Here is an 18,333-nt window from a genome sequence, read left to right as displayed (position 1 = left end):
TTTAAGGAAGATGTAAAAGAGTGTTATTCTAGGGTGCCAGCTGGACTTTGTACGAATGATGTAACACTTTGAGCTTGGCACTCTGGTCACTTCTCCACACAGATTCTCACGGCAGCGTTCGTTGTAAGCTGCCAAGGATGGTAGTCTTTGGGATTCAGTACTTTTTCAACTATAAAAATTATGTTCTGAGAAGCCTGCTTTTGATACTTTGTATGCTTATACAAGCATTGAAAATCAAATATATGATTCTAAAATCAAAGATGTGTTAGAAGTATGTGTTTCTTTACTAATGCATTTCATATCCATAGGATATATTTATTTAGGTGCGAGATGTCTGCCCTGAGGTTGATTTCTAACAGAACCTCCCAGCAGGCCTTGTCTAACTCTGATTACACCTGGGAGTATGAGTACTATGAGTATGGACCAGTGTCATTTGAAGGCCTGAAGGCTCATAAATGTAAGTTCAGTGCAGATGTGTTTTATTTCAGCTGTGCTTCCCCATCTTAAAATTCCTGCTCTTCACTTATAAGTGATTATTGTGCTGAAATCTCTCCAATTTTTTTCAACAAATGGTTTATTAGATTATTGCAGTTTTGTTTGTTTGTTTGTTTTGACTGCTTTCCTTATGTATAGGAACACTGAGTTTCTTGACTGTATTAGAAATTCATTATTACTGGGGATTATCACGCTTCTAGGAACTGAAGTGTTACATCTTGTTACTGCTTGCTATGATCCATGTTATTCTGTTCCTGTTCCCATTAATGCAAAAAAGGCATTAATGGGCAGCCTTACTGCTTTCGATTTTATTTCCTAAAAAATAAGTTTCAAACTTTCAGAGACTTAAAAAAAAAGAAAATTCTTTTTTCTGAAGAAACTTTTATCATTAGGAATTTCTTTATGGAACGTTTGTGCTAAATTCAGTGTCATCCAAATGCTGAAGCTGCTTAATAACTGTACAAGTAAAAAGTGGAGGACGGAGACCAGAGAAATGAAACATATGTGTAGAAATTGGGAGATCATTTAACTGGGACAAGCTAGTGCATAACAGTGTTTAGTTTCAATAGCTTTGACTTCTAGAAAATTTGTTTTTTGAGAGGGAGGGAAGGAGGCTTTTAATTAAAAAAACAAAGCAAAAACCAACAAAAAAAACCCCAAACCAAATCAAAACAAAAAAAAACAACAACTAAAAAGCCCAGAAACTAACTCAAAACGATGGAATGCATTGCATGCACTTTACCAAAGATAAGCAAACCATCTTATTCCACTGCTTCTGAGCTGAGTACCCTGGGCAAGAGTTTGAGCACCAGTCTTTGAAGTAGTGAGGAAGGGTCCCCATCCAGTACTGGAGCACTGGTCTGGGGTGGGGTGCACACTTCATGTCTTGCTTACCACAATGAGGATTCAGACTGGGGAAAGGAGTGCTTGCAGTGGCAGCTGGTAGCCCAGGAAGGCCTGTCTGCCTTGCTTCTGCACAGCTGGGAGAGTTTTGCGTGGTACTGGGAGAGTCAGGAAGAACTTGCTGAAGTTTTTAACATGCCTAGAAGACAAGAACTGGAGCAAAAGTTGCTTTTTGGCCCAAATTGTAGTTTACCTTTACAATTTTGGTTTTTACAATTTACAAAAATCTGATCCTTACTCTCTGCATTTTTACAAATATTAGATACTTGAAAAATGTAGATTAGCTTTTCTCATGTTTCTAATTTTATCTGCCTTTATCCTCCTTATCTTCCTTATCTTCCTCCACCAAATCAGAGGCCAAACTCTATTACAGATTAGCTGATGTGTGTAGAATCATTGAATTCTTAGAGTTGGAAGGGACCACTGAAGGCCATCTAGTCCAACTCCCCTGCAATGAACAGGGACACCACAGCTAGATCAGGCTGCCCACGGCCTGTTCCAGCCTTGCCTTGAAAGTCTGCAGTAACAATGTCACTGGTAATGTCACTCCAGTGACAGTGTGGGCATCCATCACATCACTAGGCAACCTGTTCCAGTGCCTCACCACCCTCACTGTAAAAGACTTTTTCCTTCTATCTAACCTAAATGTACCTTCTCTGAGCTTCAAAACATACCCTATTTGAGCTTGAACCTACCCTCTTTGAGCTCGAGAATGTGCAACATCTTTTTAGCTCTGTGTGTCAGAGTGGTATAGGATGAAAAAACACAAATGGGAGTTACTTCTGTCTTGCTGAAGGCCTAGTGGCAAACCAAATCTTGGATTGCCGTTGAGCTGTTCGCCATGCTGGGCATGGTAGCTCATCTTTACTGCTTATCTGCTGTTTGTAGAGCAGGAGGGTTCTGGACCACGCTTATTATTGGGACAGAAGGAACAACTGTTTTTCAGGTAGAGTGTGATACATTTATGAAAAAGAGGCTGACAGAAGTATTGAATCAGTGACTTTTTACTGATAGGTTGGATTTATGTTACCGCATGCATTCTCAATCAGGTTGATATTAGTTTCATAAAAATGTGTGAGTAAATACATCCTATGCCTGTGTTGATGATGTCATATCAATAAGTTTCTTGTTCTGGATAACTCCAGCTGAGTTTGGCCTGTTGAATTTGGAGGCAACGTGATCAGACATTTAATTTAATAGAAATTGAAACTTGTGGAGGAGGGAGGAGAAGAGATTATGTTAAGATTGCATTGTCATGGAAGACTTTGAATACTGACAGTGTTTTTTTTGGTGTTTTGTTTTTTTTTTTTTCCAAACCGTATAAGAAATCTTAAATCTCATAATATTTGGAATAGCTGTGTGCAAGGTGATTTTCAGCGTTTGCTGACAAAATCTTAAATTCTCTAGAGGCAGGCACCACAAATAGCAATATTGAGGTTTTGTAGAAATATTCCCACTAGGGAATATTCCATCTTCATCACCTGTGCTATTCTAAGTTTTGCTGTAATGATAGAATCAGAATCAGTGATTAAAAAAAAAAAACTGATGTGAAAGCAATGAGAGAGGCTCTGCTTTGGTGATCTGGCTTACAGCGTGAAGTTAAAAGGGTGCTGTTGGTTCATCTGTGTGTTGTACAGTGAGTTGTAAAGGAGGCAAGGGAATAAAAGACCTGAGCAGGTGGTGTGGAGGTGTGCAGCGTAGACAGAAAATATCTGTGGTGCCATTCATACAGAAAACACCAACTCATCTGGCCTGAAAATCAGATATAGCTGAGAGCCCTTCTTATTCTTCTGCCCTGAGATCAGGAAGGGCCTTCATGGCGGAATGGTCTTTGAATGTTGGTGGATGTATGAATTTGAGTTCTACCAAATTTCTTTCAAATCTTTGTCCTAGAAAGGAGTCTACAAGAAAAGATGCCACCCAAACTGGAGAAGGGATGTTAATGTATGTCTGTAACTTATGCTGGAAAGTTGAAAGGGGTATGGACTCCAGTTTAGGTGATTAAGGCTGACGGTGACACATAGCTGGCTGTAAAACATAAGACTGTTTGCGATAGTGGATAGTGATAGGACAAGGGGGAATGGTTTTAAACTGAGGCAGGGGAAGTTTAGGTTGGATATTAGGAGGAAGTTTTTCACAAAGGGTGGTGACGCACTGGAACAGGTTGCCCAAGGAGACTGTGGATGTCCCATCCCTGGAGGCATTCAAGGCCAGGCTGGATGTGGCTCTGGGCAGCCTGGTTTGGTGGCTGGTGACCCTGAACATAGCAGGGGGGTTGAAACCAGATGATCATTGTGGTCCTTCTCAATCCAGGCCATTCTGTGATTCTATGATTCTATATAGAAAGGAATTCAGAAGCTTGTTTTTACAAAGCAGAGAAAACTGAGGTAAAATGATCAGTGGAGATAAGTGTTCACAAAACAACCCAATACACAGAAAACATTTCTTTTTTAATACTTTTTATTAAAAAAAAATGCATCTGCAAACACTGAGTACAGACTAAACTTGCAAAATGATTCTGAAACTAATTCAGGGTTCATAATGCACAGGTTTGCAGAAATAAACTCTTACCATTATGCTTGAAGCTAAAAGGAGTATTCCTTTTTAAAAAATGTGGTGAGTGTCAGTATGGGGTGATTTATACCACACTCTACTTTCCATTCATCGTGAAGATCTACACCTGAATCGCCCTTCAGTTTCTTTATAAAGATATTGAGTGGAAAGGATGTGGAAGAGTACAGATTGAAAAAGCCTTGCAGAGAGAGACTTGAAACTAAACCTGCTTAGTGTATCAGAAAATGAGATTAAGGAGTGACTTGATTGTGATAAAGTATTTTCACAGGGAGACAATGTTGAGTCACAGCAGGTACACTTCTACTTCACATAGAAAGATCAAATGGTTTGAATTGATTTCCAGTTTCCAGATCTTCCTTTAACATGGAAGATGTTTCACAGCGGGTGCATGATTAACCACTGGAGCCAAGCAGCAGGCAGGTTACCCAATTCCTGTTTTCTGGAGTCTTCAGTTAGTCCTAAGGGCGAGATTGAGCATTCAATATTTTGGTTAGTGCGTGCTCTGTCTGCTGCAGTGGGGCAAGCAGATCTGTGACGTTCAATAGTAGCTGTGTAAAGAGAGATTGTCCTAAGACTTTCCTCTGGCATGCCCCTACATTAATGGTTTGAACTTTACAGTGACAGTTTGCATATTTGCATAAACTAAAAATAACCAACTGAAGGATAGGTGAAAAAGCACCTGCAGGCTGTGGGTCCTGGACCAGACCACATTTTGGCTTCATGCTCTGTAGATTTGGGCTATGCCTACCAGCTGATTGTTGTTGGTTTGTCCCACTTGTACCATCTCCTAATCAAGTTACTAAACGTTTTGAGATGTGTTCAGAAGCAGCTTTAGGTCTACTGGGAAGTCATAAGCAGACTTAGATATGTTTTACATAGTGCTGGTGATTTATGTACAGATCCATTTGCTGTAAATGAGAACGGTAAGTATGTTTTCTGTGTATGGACAAGTGCCACACGTTTTAGGGAAGCCCAGGCAGAAGCTATAGCAGACTATTTGAACTGAGTGTGGGATAAGATGCAATGGGCTTTTATTAGAGCAGGGGAGGCCTAATTGGACATAGGAAAACAGTAATAACAGCATTTGGGCTGGATTGCTGGTCTGGAACCTTCCTCGTGAAGATTTTTTAATGGGCTAGACAGCTATTTCTCTAGAATGGATGAACTGTGTTTTATCTTGCCATGAAGCAGGAAGGTATGTACTAGGTTACTTTTAAGAGGCTTCATTTCTGGATAACAGTCAGACTGCAATTGCATTGATGAGGCTATTGCATTTTAATTGATTTTTGTCCAAATTCGTTTGACCCTTTTGACACTGTGTTACAGTTTTCTGTATGAAAGTCAGAAACTCAAAAATCAGATGTTCATTGTTGATGTTTGTTAAGGTAGCAAACAGCAAATCTGTGTTTCCATTTACTTTAGAAGCCTCTATTTCACCACTGAAAGGAAGCAAAATCTTCCTAGGCCTAAGTGATCCATCAAAAACTAGAAGCCTTGTGGTCTCAGAAGAGAAATCATTCAGAATAACAGTAACTCAGTGCTACAGGGACAGAGGTTTTTGCTGAAAATCAAATAATCCTCTAATCTTTGTGCTAGCACTGACATTGTTTCCAAAGCAATGCTTGAACATGGGCCAAGGATAAAAAAAGGAGCTGCTCTTAGTTTAACAGCCAGGAGAACCCAGCCCCTTCACTCTTTCAGTTTGTTTCTGGTTTGTCTAGAAAGAAGTAAAATCCAGGTTACAAAGGAGGGCTTTGGCATCCTTCTCCTTTTTTCCAGCCAGGAATAAGATGCAAAAATCTTTTGGAATTAGCAGTCAGACTGCAGAGTTTCTGCAAGTGTAGGTGAAATACTGATCGTATTGTTTTCTCTTTTTTGACAGATTCCATTGTGATTGGATTTTGGGTTGGTCTTGCAGTTTTTGTCATCTTCATGTTCTTTGTTCTGACCTTGCTGACGAAGACAGGAGCACCACATCAAGAGTGAGTCTGGAAAGTGAATGTGGCACCTCTGGTGTGTTCTGGCACCTCTGCTGGTGTTCAGCAGTCCATGAGCAACCAGTGGCAGTGCTGAGGTTGCGCTGGATCTGCACTGCCCTTTTCTGCTCCATTCTTAGGAAAGGCTGCTGTGTGTCTTTGTTTAAAATGTTTTTTGTTCCAAGCGTCTGTAGGAGAGCAATTTTGTAGAAGTACATGTTAATGCATTCTCTATTTAGCAAGTAGTATGTAGCATGCAGTAAAGAAGTTGGAATTACCACATGGATGCACATCAAGGCTGAAAGGAAGTCAGTAGGTAGGCTGCCAACCACATATGGCTTTAGATGACTGCTCCCCACCTAACGGGTAATTCAAACTAAGCTCACCTTATGATGAGTGGAGCAGAGAAACGTGGCTATTGGCAGAGAGAATACAAATAAAATGCCATGCAGACACTAACTAGTTGAAGACTGGAAGGTTTTATATGCTGAAGTCCAAAATGTAGTTATCAGTTGAATTAGCAAGACGTTCCCTTACTCTGTAGTCACAAGCTTCCAAGAGTCTTGGTTTCTGCTGAAAAATTGCAGTAGATGCTGAAGACCAGATCCAGCTCCATACTTCTTAACACCAAAGTCCTCTTAGTCACAATCTAAGCCTTTTTCCACTTCCTTCTGGCTGCTAAGTATGTGCAGACCATATCCTGGCTCAGGCATTTATCTGCAAGTCTCATACTTAAAGCAGTTGTGCAGCATGCAGCTGCCAGTATCCCATCTGAACTCACATTTCTTCCTCTCGGGTTTGTTTCTCATCAGGTAGAAATAAAAAAGCTCACTGGAGGGTGAGAGGGTCTTACAGGCAGGTAGTAATCATGAGAAGCTGATTGTGAGAGGCAATTGCCTGTGGTTATCACAGAAGCAGCCTGCCTTTCTCTGCCTACCCAGTGTTATTTAGTCATAATGTAGGCTCTGCCTGAAAGCTTGTGATAGCAGATCTCTAGAGGCAGGACCGTGTTACAGAAGACCTGCAAGAATTGTGAGCTTCTGTGCATTGCTGCTTCTGTGAGAAAGAAGCAGAGGCATAAGAATTCAGCTTTCCAGAACTGACTTGCTGAATTTTGTAGCTGGTATTTTAGCTTTCTTCATGCATTATTTCAAGTAAAAAAAAATAAAGCCACACCATGCTACCAAATAGATTTAATTTACGTAAATTCTAGCTCTTTTCCCTGCAGATTTTTTTTCTTCATTAAACATCCAAGTTTATATCTCATATGCATAATACTAATGGGAGTGGAAGTGATGAAGTCAAATACACGATAATTTTACATAGATATTTATCAAAATGATTGTTTGCTTTTAAAAGTGGACTCTGAAGTAACAGAGGGCTGCTTGATATCTTCTGCACTTGTTACTTCCACAGTATTGTGGGAACAGATTGTCTAGAGAGTTTGTGAAACCTCCATCTCCATTCAGCTTCTGCATCTAGAGAAAGCCTCAAGCAGCCTGAGCATGCCGTACTTTCATCAAGGCATTGGACTCAAGACCTCCAGAGTTCCCTTCCAGTCTAAATCTTCATGCTTTTCTTCAGCTGTTGAACAAACCCCACTCAATTTCTTTCTATATGTATTTTAAAATTCCTTTGCAGCCTTGAGAAGCTATATGCTCGAATATTTTCCCACTTACTGCGTACGCTAAATTGGCACTTGTAACAAATTTGAGCACTATTTTTTATTTTTTAGGTTTGGTATTTATAGCCTACTATGTATGGTACTGCAAATAGAGCATCCAGAAATAAGCTAAGAGTATTGAGGTATTGATGCCTTTCGTTTTTGCTACACGTATATAAAGACTGGACAACATAAATACCTGCTAAAAGGTGAAAACAGAGTAGACTGTGGGTTTGTTTTGCCTGCATCTTTCTGTCTCTAGGACTGACTGGATTCTTTATGACTCACTGCTTCATTTGTGGGCTGCCTTGCAGCTGTCCTTAAGAAATAGATATTAATGGCATCCCCGAGTCTCAGGAGGAAGCCATCCTGATTGATAGACATGTCTCTGACTTCAGTAAGTCAATTTGGCTGTTCTTTAAAGTAACATTAACGTGAGAGATAAATGTAACGAGATTCAGATGGATGGAACCAAAATAGAGTACTCCAACTTTTCTAGTAGTACTCTTTTCTTGGCTCAATATAAAAGGGTACGATAGCATACACTTCTTAAAATTATACAAGATGTTCAAGTTTGGAAACATCCTCAGCCCAGGGGAAAGGTTCAGGGCATGGATGAGGAGAGGCAGAAATGTAATCAGTTACAGGAACGATGCCTTTAGCACTCTTCTTCTGTTCACTTGAATTAGTAGGTGCACAGTACAGCTTGTGCAAAAAATAAAAAGCATTTTTTCTGCATATCTGCTTAATACTGTGTCTAGCAACCAGAGCCTGGCACTGCAGGCTGGAAAATTCCAAAAAGGGAGTTTAGTTCCCTGTGTTATTCATTGCTAATGAACCAACCATTTTGAGTGGTTTTCAGTACCTTTGACACTGAAGATGGCTGGCGTTCACCATCCTGCTCTTGCTGATAACTTCTGGGACTCAAGAGTCCTTTTGGCCCAAATATTCAGTAGGGATTTGGTGTCCAAATGGTTGTTCTCCCTGCTGTGGTCCTCCAAATATAAACCTGGGATTTGAGACTGCTTTTCTTGTTTTATGAATCTTCTAAATAGAACACACTGATGTATGTTTGAGTACTGTAATGGGAAGGACTATAAATGTTTCTAGTCTAGTAAAAAAAAAATGTCCCTCACAGTACAGGAGGAACAGTGTATGTGAATTTCAGAATCTCAAGAGATGACTGTATACTAGACAATGTGTTCCTGATAGGATTATAGGATTATTCTCCATAATGAATTCTCAACATTTTGGTCATTTTAAAATTTATCTGCATCTTCTATTCATCCACTGAGATCAGACTGCTGTTGCCAATCTTGGGTGCCCTTCTGTGCAGTGAGCCTTTACTCCTTCACAGCTTTTAGGGTTATAAAGGAATTTCCCTTACTATGAACTTGCTTTCTTCCTAAATCATTTCTCTGTGAGCTTATAATATTTCTTCTTAATGTGCTTGCCAGCTTTACTCTGTCACAGAACCATAGAAGCAACTCACATTCAGAGTGGTGCTTTATAAATACGTAACTGCAGTTATCTGTCCCAAAGGTTACTGCAGCATTGTTCTGTACAGTTTGATTCCTGCTGGGTTTACAGCAGATTTTTGTCTACTCCAGTCTCACATCAGTTTAAAAATTATGCTTCTTCTACACGCTTCACTTTGAAATGCAGAATGAACCAACACTGTTTCCACCAGCTGGAGTGCTGTTTTGATTTGAAGTCTAATGTAACTGCTTTTGTTAGGCTCTAATTCTCACATCATGTAATGAAAGTAAATTAGCACTTGGATGGGAGGGATCTCTGTGATTAACTCTGAGTGAAAGACTGATGGTGAGCATCCTCTGTACATGAAGGCTTTAGGGATAGATTTATGTACGTGCCAGATGAGGCTTTCAGAAGCCTGTAAGCTAACTCTTCCAGCAGACTCTAGAGTGTTCAGCCTGTGTCAGTAAGTGTTGCATGCACCTTCAGGAGTCCAAATACCTGGCTTCAGTGGCATCTGCTACTTGTCCACATCTTAGTGTTATAATTTAGCAATGCTTACTTAGCAAAATAATTCTATCCTGAGAATGTTTCAATTTTTCACTACTCATCTCTGAAAGGCTTTACTGCCTTTCAGATGCAAATAACTTGCTTTTGGTGATGACAGCATATAAAGCCAGGCTGACAGAGAATGTATTGCTATCTGTAAAGCTTCATCATCTACCTTGAGCTTTCCTCACCCCCAGCTGTTGATGGCCTCTCACAAATCTATGTAGACTGCAGCTGTTCTGCAGAACTAACACTTCCAGAAAAGAGAGATGTCAAGATGTCTTTCCTGTGCTATGTTTCTGAAATTTTAAGCCACCCAGTCCTTACAGCACTCTTCTAATTTGGAAATCTGAGTGTCAGTGGCTGAGATCAGTGTGAAAGGTGGTTTGATATCTAGACAATCGACCACCCAAATTACGTCTTTAATTACAGCAGTGTTGCCTATGTCTCTGAAAGGTTCCAGCTATGAAAGATTATTCTCACAGCCTTCTATGAGACGTTTATTTTAAACTTCTACTGCTTGCTCTATGAGGAAATTCTGTACGGTAGTTCTGAGCTCATTCAGTGGTGTGAGCAGATTATTGAATTACACTGATGACTAGAAGTGCCATTAAAGAGTGCTGGCATTTGTAACTTATTCCCATGGAAAATTACCACTCAAAATCAAGGCTTCAAGTAGCTTCAGTGGAAAATAATAAACACTGCTGGCTTGTAACTCTCAGAGATGAGCTGAAGGGTTTTCTTTCTTCCTAATTATAATAACTGCTGAAACCAGACATGCTGCTAAGAATGCCAATAATTCTAAATTCAGTGTCTCACTGTACTTTTATTTTCCCTAGAAATACAGAATCTTCTGAAAAAAGATTTCGGATGAATAGCTTCGTGGCAGATTTTGGAAGACCTTTGGAGTCGGAGAGAGTCTTTTCTCGTCAAATAGCTGACGAGTCCCGGTCACTTTTCCATTTCTGCATTAATGAAGTGGAACATCTCGACAAAGCGCAACAAAGTCAGAAAGGTCCAGATCTGGAGAGTAATATCCACTTCCAGGAATTTTCCAGGAGCGGTGGAACATTAGAGGAGGACCTAAATTGTCTTACAAAATTTAACATTCCTAACTTCGTGAACACTGAGCAGAATTCTTCACTAGGTGAGGATGATCTGCTCATCTCAGAGCCACCTAGAGTTTTAGAAAGCAAAATGGCCATGCAGTCTTCTCATCGGATCCTTGACTGAAAATTTCTTAAGGTAAAAATTCCAATCAGAAGCCCTTCTCCACTTTCTGGCTATTTTGGTAGAAGGTATTTCAGGCATGTGCTTTTTTTTTTTTTTTTTTTTTTTTTTTATTGTATGTAAGAATGGCTGTGCTGACAGAGCAGTCCACGTGATAATTAAAACACCAAATGCTTAATTCCAGTGCCTCCTGTGGTCTAAGCCTCTTGTCCAGTGTTAGGTTTTCTTCTAGTTGTGTTGTGTTTTTTTTTTGTTTTTGTTTTTTGGTCTTGTTTTGGATTTGGTTTTGGTTTTAAATGACTGCCTACCTCCAGCTTCTGACAATACCATAATCTGTGGGGACTGTGAAAGCTGAAGGCTGTTTTGGGGGATGACCAAGAAAACTGTAACCCCAAACTGAAGCTGAAGCAACTGCTAAGCAGGCAGCCTTGGGGAGCAGCTTCTGCCAGTCCCAGAAAGACATCTGAAATGGAGCAGCAGAATGGACACCTGCATGGTATCAGCTCCTGCTGCTAAGTCCTACCTGCTTTTAAGTACAGGCAAGACCCAGTGTGCAAGCTTCTAGAGGGAATACCTTGTATCTTCAATAGATCAGTAAGAGAGTTTACAAACTGATGACACCACCTGCTGCTGGCTAGATAAAGCAAATTGCAGTCTGCAGTTATAGTACTTCAGTGTGAGTTACAGTACTTCAGTGTAACATTCTGTCAGTTGCTCATTGACACTTTGAAACCACTGATCTATACGCATCAATGTGATTTTTATTGTTGATGTGAGATTGCAGTTTGATTAAGTGCAGAATTCAATTGTTAAATCACAGGAAATAGGATGAAAAATATTCATCCGTTGCCAATAGAGTTAATGTGCCACCACCATCACTTATTTCCATGTAAGTTGTGCTTTGCTTATCAGCTGAGCCTTCATCTGCTTTTCAGCTCTGGGAAATTCCCTTTTTTGACTGGCCAGCCTGCAAAGGACTGCAGGGAGGCTCTGAGGTAGTTTGAGGCCAGCTTTAAAGCCTCACTGTACTTGTTCCATCCTTCTCTAGCCAGCTGAGTGGTACTGCAACCACAGCTGTTTTCCCAGGCAAGGGTTTGTAAATAAAACAAATAGGTATAATTTCAATCCTTAAGTTCCTTTTTTAGAGAAGGAATAAGGTTCTAAACTTTAGCCATTAATAAATTTTTGGGCAGCTTGCTTGCAGAGTTGGTTAACTAACAGCCAAACGGTTTTAGAGCAAGTACACTGAGCCCAGAAGAGGTTTGCTGAATGTGGAGTAACAGTGCTTTGCAGGAAACTCCCAGTTCACATCAAACTAGGAGTCAAGATCATTTGTCTCACTAGGTTTTTCTGAAAGTAATCTGCCTTTTATGTGACACATTTTGTCCCAGTGAAAATGTTGCAGTGGCCTTCTGACAGGTTGCTTAGCGACATTCAAAGGAATTAAATTCTTTTAGATTAGCTGTCAGGAGGTTTTTCACTCAGAGGACAGTGAGGCGCTGGCACAGCTGCCCAGATTGCTGTGGGTGCCCCATTCCTAGAGGTGCCCAAGGTGAGGTTGGATGGGGCCATGGGCAGCTGAACTGCTTTGGGGCTGTCCTGCTGATAGCAGGGGTTGGAACTGGGTGGCCTCTTGCAGTACAGAAGAGGCTTCCATTTACAGTAAGTACTTAACCAGGAGCAGAAAGGCTATGCCTGTGAGCTTCCCAGTTTTTTCCCCCAGTATAATTCTTGTCCCTTTCCTTATCTTTTCCTCAGTGCTTTTTAGCTTCTGCAACAAGCTACTGCTTAGGCACTGCACAGACAGCCCTGATACTTCATGTGTTCAGAAGGCGTCGTGGCACAAACTGTGCTATCCATCTCCCCCACACAGTTCTTCTTAAGTAAGTGTTCTCCAATGAAGTTAGAAAATCTGCCAAGAGTGTGGTTCTTTGGATCCCAAATATTTTGAAGCGAAGTTTCGACTGAAGCTAAAACTTTTCATTGTAGTCTGTGTACATGGAGGAAAATTCAACTTTGTCAAAATCAACTTAACTAGGGCACTCTATCACCTCCTCTGCAGAGAAACTCTAGGCGGTTCAGCACTAAAATTCATCTTCACTTCACCACCTGAGGGCAAACCACCGCCTTCTGAATGCAGCCCTGCTTCCTCCTCAGGGTGCTCAAGTGTCTCTGTTGCCCAATGGTAAAGCTTTTGTCTGAACCGAAGCTCAAACGTGATAGAGTTCTTGCTAAATGCACCTTTTATTGCCTTTTTCTGGATGACTGAGCTGCTTTCAATGACATTTGATATACTGTTTGCCTTTATCATGCTTGAAAACAGAAATGCTGCTTAAGTAGGGAAAAACCTGTGCAAAAGGAATTATCCATCTCTTTGGCTATTGAGAAATGAAGCTTACTTTGAAAGCATTTAAAGCTATTTATCAGTCATACAGGCTTCGCTCTAGCAAAAACAAAACTTGCTCTTTGCTGTAGGCTAACTGAAGCTTCTCTTCTCCCACCTTAAAACTTCAAATCTTAGGTGCAGAATTGCTAGTTCTGGAGAGAAAACTATCCATGTGACACAATGCCTGGATGAAAGGTATTTAACCAAATGATCAAGGGCTAACACCAATTGAGCTTACTACATATCTAAATTGCACTCCTGGTGTCCTTCTCTAACAGGAGTTAACCATATAGGGGTAATTAAGCATTCAGTTCCTGCTTCTGTTACTCTACTTTTTCATCTTGCCACCCTTCTGTCTTTGCAATGCCCTCACACTCAAAAGCAGCAGAACAGCCTGAGCTTTGCACTTGCTCTTGTGAGTACAGCTCAATTCAGCTTTTTCCTCTACGTCAGGGCAACAATTAAGAGCAAACACAGAAACATTCTCCAGTCCTCTAAACCAATAATTTTGAAACCATTCTTAGTTTTGTTTTCCTTTTTAATAATTAATAGACAAGATTTTGTCTGATAGGGAAGGATACTGGTATAATAATCAACCTTGTGTATGTTTAAAAAAAAAATATCAGCATCTTTTCCCAGAAAATCAGCATCAGGCAAAGGAAATAGTTTTGAGGAGGGTCATCATGCAGAAAGAAGGACTTGTCACCATTTAATGATGTTACATTCTCCTAGGACAGAGCTGTTTTTCTTCATAGTGTCTGGTATGATGCTGTGCTTTGGTTTTAGCAGAAAAACAATGGTGACAGCATGCTGCTGTTTCTAGTTGTTGCCTCTTAGTGCTGTACAGAGCCAAGGCTGTTTCAGTTTTCTCAGCATCTTGTACTGTCGTACCAGCAAAGGAACTGGGGGTGAGGGGGGAGGGGACAAGGAACTGGGAAAGGGACCAAATCAGGACAGCTGACCTCAACTGGCTGAATGGATATTCCACACTAAGGGACAGGGTTTAGTGAGGAAATATTGGCAGTAGGTGGATGGTTGCTGCCTTTTGCACAACAGGGATGTAGCTAACAGTATGCAAGGTTGCATGTAACACTTTGCAGACATTTTTGGAAGCAGTGTGGAAGGATGTGTTTCCAATCACAGAGGCTCCCCCTCTGTGACCTGTCCTTATGTCCTTAAATGCAGCGTATTTACACACAGCTGGTATTTCATATACACAGTGTTGCATTTACATGTTTTATGAATGTAGACTAATACATCAGTGTCCAAACTTTTGGCTTGCGTGGACTGCATTAAGTGAAGAGGACCGCCCTGAATATTTATTACCACAGAAAATAAATACAACAGATACAAAGTGCACAGTAACACCAGTTGATATAGCTAATTCTCAGCTACAGAATGCTCTTTTTCAACAGAGTCACCACCATTAGTTCTGCATTTTTGCCAACAATGAGCAAGAGCACTAGCAGAAGTGACCCGCTGTCAGCACTGCTGAAATGTACCCCTCACCACCTCACTGTGCTCACATTACTATTTGGCCTCCATCAATGCTCAGCAAGTGTTGGCGAATGTCAACGAGTGCCATTTTTTCTGCATGGAGGAATTCAGTGACACACCTTTGCTTCATCCATGTGCACTTCCATATCAGATGCCATCTTGTCAGACTGCTCCTCTGTTGCCATCACACAACCACAACATGTACCAGAATGTTCAACCTCTACTGTCGTACCACTACCAACAACCTCATGGGAGACAAAATAAACCAGAAGGCATTACAGTCAGAGCAGCCCTCATAAAATATATAATATAGTGAATATGTAAGTAATACAACAGTTTAATGTTTATTTTTTTTTATTAAAACATAAATCAAGAGAGCAACAGAACCATAAAAATAGCGGGGTATCTGACTTTGTTTTTGTAAAACTAATGCAATACCTGGTTTGATGGGGAGTGGTTTCAATTCTTAGTGAGCTCTGAGGGCATTCCGCAGAGATTTTTGATGGAATTTTACTCCTTCCATGCTTCATCCTTGGAAACGGTTCTTCACAAACATGCAAACTGCCAAACAGCAATGACACGAATAAGGCAGATTGTGAAGTGAGGGGTATTTCTATCTGGGCAGAGAAGACTTATAAAAGTCTACTAGAGAGATATGATCAGAGTTTTGAGTTGAATATCTGCTTGCAACTTTATACATTCCATTTGAAAACCTGCAGGTCGTGCATTCACGCTGATTGAAATGGAGTCACAAAGATACCGAAAGAATGATAATTTTTTGGCAGTCTTGGAACTACTCTTAAATCCCTTTAGCAGAATAGTAAGCACGGCTGTGTATTTTTCACTGTTCACAGGGCTGTGTTTAGCCAATGTATCAAACTGCATAAAAGTATTTGCCATAACTTGAGCAGGCACAGCAGCGTGCCCCATGCCCTGCTTTCAGCCCAGATTAAGTTAATAGTGCACTGTTGTTTGGTCGTTCCTGAGCAATGGACAAGCAAATACTGGGCAAATACTTCATCATCTGAGGAAAAAACATCTGTAATTTATTTCAGCATCTTTAGCAAATGTCCAGAAACATCCAGAATTAGTATATTAATACTTTACCACCTTTTATATATATACACACACACACACACATATACACACATGCATATAGACATACATAATTTGAATGTGTGCAGTCAAAAAGATCTTGCGCTGTTAATTACTGCCTGTGCCTCTCTGATGTAAGCAGTACTATTTGTGCTTTCTGCACACTCATGCACATGTATCTCCAAGTCAAAATGCATGGTTTACTGCTGGTCCCTAACAAAGTGAGACATAAATACAAACAACTCTGAACAATTTCACTTTTGACTTAAACCTTAGCTTCATAAAATAAAACCAATGATACAAAATACAGTGTAGAAAGCACAGAATTATGGGATAGGAGCTCAGGAGCACATCTGGCCTTTAGTTTGTCTGTGCTCTAAATAAGTATAATTGGTTGAGCTAAAATCTCTGTACATGTGCTACGTAATTTTTAAGGACTTGCAGTGCTGAGACGTCAAACTCATAATTTACTGATTTTATTCTTCAAAATCTTACCCACCAACAAACAGAACAAAGAGGATCTCATCCCTCCTGCATGAACAGTATTGGTAACAGCATACACTAAAAATACAACCAAACGTATTACTGAAGCTGTTCAAACAGGACCTGACGTAACACAAACCATAAATGGCAGTTAAAAATGTTCAGGCATGTTCTACAGGATCTGAAAAACACCACTTGGAATTTTTCTGGCAACTGCATCACCTGGAATGGTAACTGAGTTTACAGAATAACCTCAATGTTCCTAAAATGTAAGGAAGTATGAATTATATCGCTAACAAAATAAGACATTTAACTGGGGTGTAGCTTAATGCTCTACTTTTGGACAAGTAAGATTTCAGATCAGAACGTAATTCAATTTATAAGGACTTCATTGATGGTTTTCAATAACGTTTCCTGTCCATAAACTGAAACATTCAACTCCTGCTCCTGTGAAACCACTCATATCGAATCACGTCTTCCAACAGTTATCTGTTAACGAGTCCACTGCAATTAGGCGCTGGAATAACAACCCCCTGTTTCTGCAGTTCCCGTAAAACATCCAATATGGAATCCAATTCCACTCGAAATCTCTCCAGCTCTTCATTCTTCCGCTGTGCCAGCTTACGCCACCTCTCAGCTTCACGGCTTTGCCTTCCCTCAGTGATATGCTGTGTTAGCTGTGCTGCCTGCGAATGACAAGCAAGTCAGCGTGGGGATTGGGCAAATAGTCAGGTCTGCCCCTCTGCAAAAATAATCCACTTCATTATATTTGATGCTCGGTCTCAAAGCCCAGTGCTGATGCTAAATGGGAACAATTTGTTCTGAATATTACAAAAATTGTCTGGTAGCAATAAATGCCTTCAAATATCTCCACTGATGACAGAAGAGGAGAAGCCATTATTGACTAATGATCCTCAGGAGAATTTGACTTTTGTCCTCTCCAATGCAGCAATTAAAAGTTTAAGTACGTATGACAAAGCTGAGCACATAGTATAAAGCCTTTTGAAATCACAATGACTTTCTGAATTGTCATTTAAATGTGCTAATTAAAAGAATGTTGCAACAGAAAAACAAAAGCTGAATTATATGTTCCCTGCTACTAATGTGCTTTTAAAAGCCACCACTTGTAGGAATTATCAGAAAATATCCCATATGAAGGCCTGTGGCTGCTGCAAATACAAGGTTCACATGAATCCATGGCACAATCCTACGAGATTATCCAAAACAAAGTGTCACAGGAAATCAGAATCTGCCAGCCACTGGGAACTGTCACAGCTTTTTAAGGGAAGCTCAATCACTTAAAAGCCACTGGCAGTTTCCTAGTTCAGCAGTCTTTATGTTGCTCAGTTTGGGGACTGTTCAGTGCCCTGCTGCAGATGAGTAAGGGTGCAAAACCAAAAGCTGAATGCACAAGACTGCAGAACAAGCTTCACAAACTAAGAACTGCAACAGGTTTGATTATAGTCCAAGGGATGAACGCCTCCCTTACAAGAGCAGGCTGAGAGAGCTGGGGCTGTTCTCTGGAGAAGAGAAAGCTGCGAGGTGACCTGATAGCAGCCTTTCAATATCTAAAGGGGAGCTACAGGAAAGAAAGGGACAGAGTCTTTAGCAGGATCTATGGTGACAGCACAAGGAGAAATGGTTTCAAACTTAAAGAGGGCAGATTTAGGCTGGGTATAAGGAAAAAGTCCTTTACAGCGAGGCACTGGAACAAGTTGCCCAGAGAGGCAGTAGATGCCCTGTCACTGGAGACACTCAAGGTCAGGCTGGACAGGGCTCTGAGCAACCTGATCTAGCTGTACGTGTCCCTGTTCACTGCAGGAGAATTGGACTAGATGGCCTTTAAAGGTCTCAAGTTTCTAAGCATTCTACAATTCAATTTCAGTCCAGCTGCACTTCCTTGACTTCATGGATTTAGGTAAAGCCAAAGCTAAAACACTGATGAACAACTATTAAACACCAAAGTGATGAAAGCATTGAGAAAATCTACCAGGACAGAAGCTCCC

At 40.5% G+C, this 18,333-nt stretch overlaps 2 protein-coding genes across 2 annotated transcripts in view; one reads left to right on the top strand and one right to left on the bottom strand.

The window, feature by feature from the left end:
• Positions 1-330: 330 nt before the first annotated feature.
• Positions 331-10,869, top strand: MRAP2 (melanocortin 2 receptor accessory protein 2; the record flags this gene model as incomplete). Its single annotated transcript, XM_079550843.1, has 3 exons — positions 331-457; positions 5,855-5,954; positions 10,476-10,869. The coding sequence occupies 3 exons, from the start codon at positions 331-333 to the stop codon at positions 10,867-10,869; spliced, it is 621 nt and encodes a 206-aa protein (XP_079406969.1).
• Positions 10,870-16,812: 5,943 nt separating this feature from the next.
• The window catches only part of CEP162 (centrosomal protein 162), a gene marked incomplete at its 3' end in the record, with an annotated part of 42,140 nt that continues 40,619 nt past the window's right edge, over positions 16,813-18,333 (bottom strand). Inside the window, exon 28 of the mRNA XM_079550886.1 lies at positions 16,813-17,013. Within this exon, the coding sequence (XP_079407012.1) occupies positions 16,813-17,013 (201 nt within the window). The remainder of the gene's footprint in view (positions 17,014-18,333) is intronic.

This window comes from Tetrao urogallus, assembly GCF_951394365.1.
Source record: "Tetrao urogallus genome assembly, chromosome: 2".
NCBI lineage: Eukaryota > Metazoa > Chordata > Aves > Galliformes > Phasianidae > Tetrao > Tetrao urogallus.
This window is presented reverse-complemented; position numbering and strand designations above follow the sequence as displayed.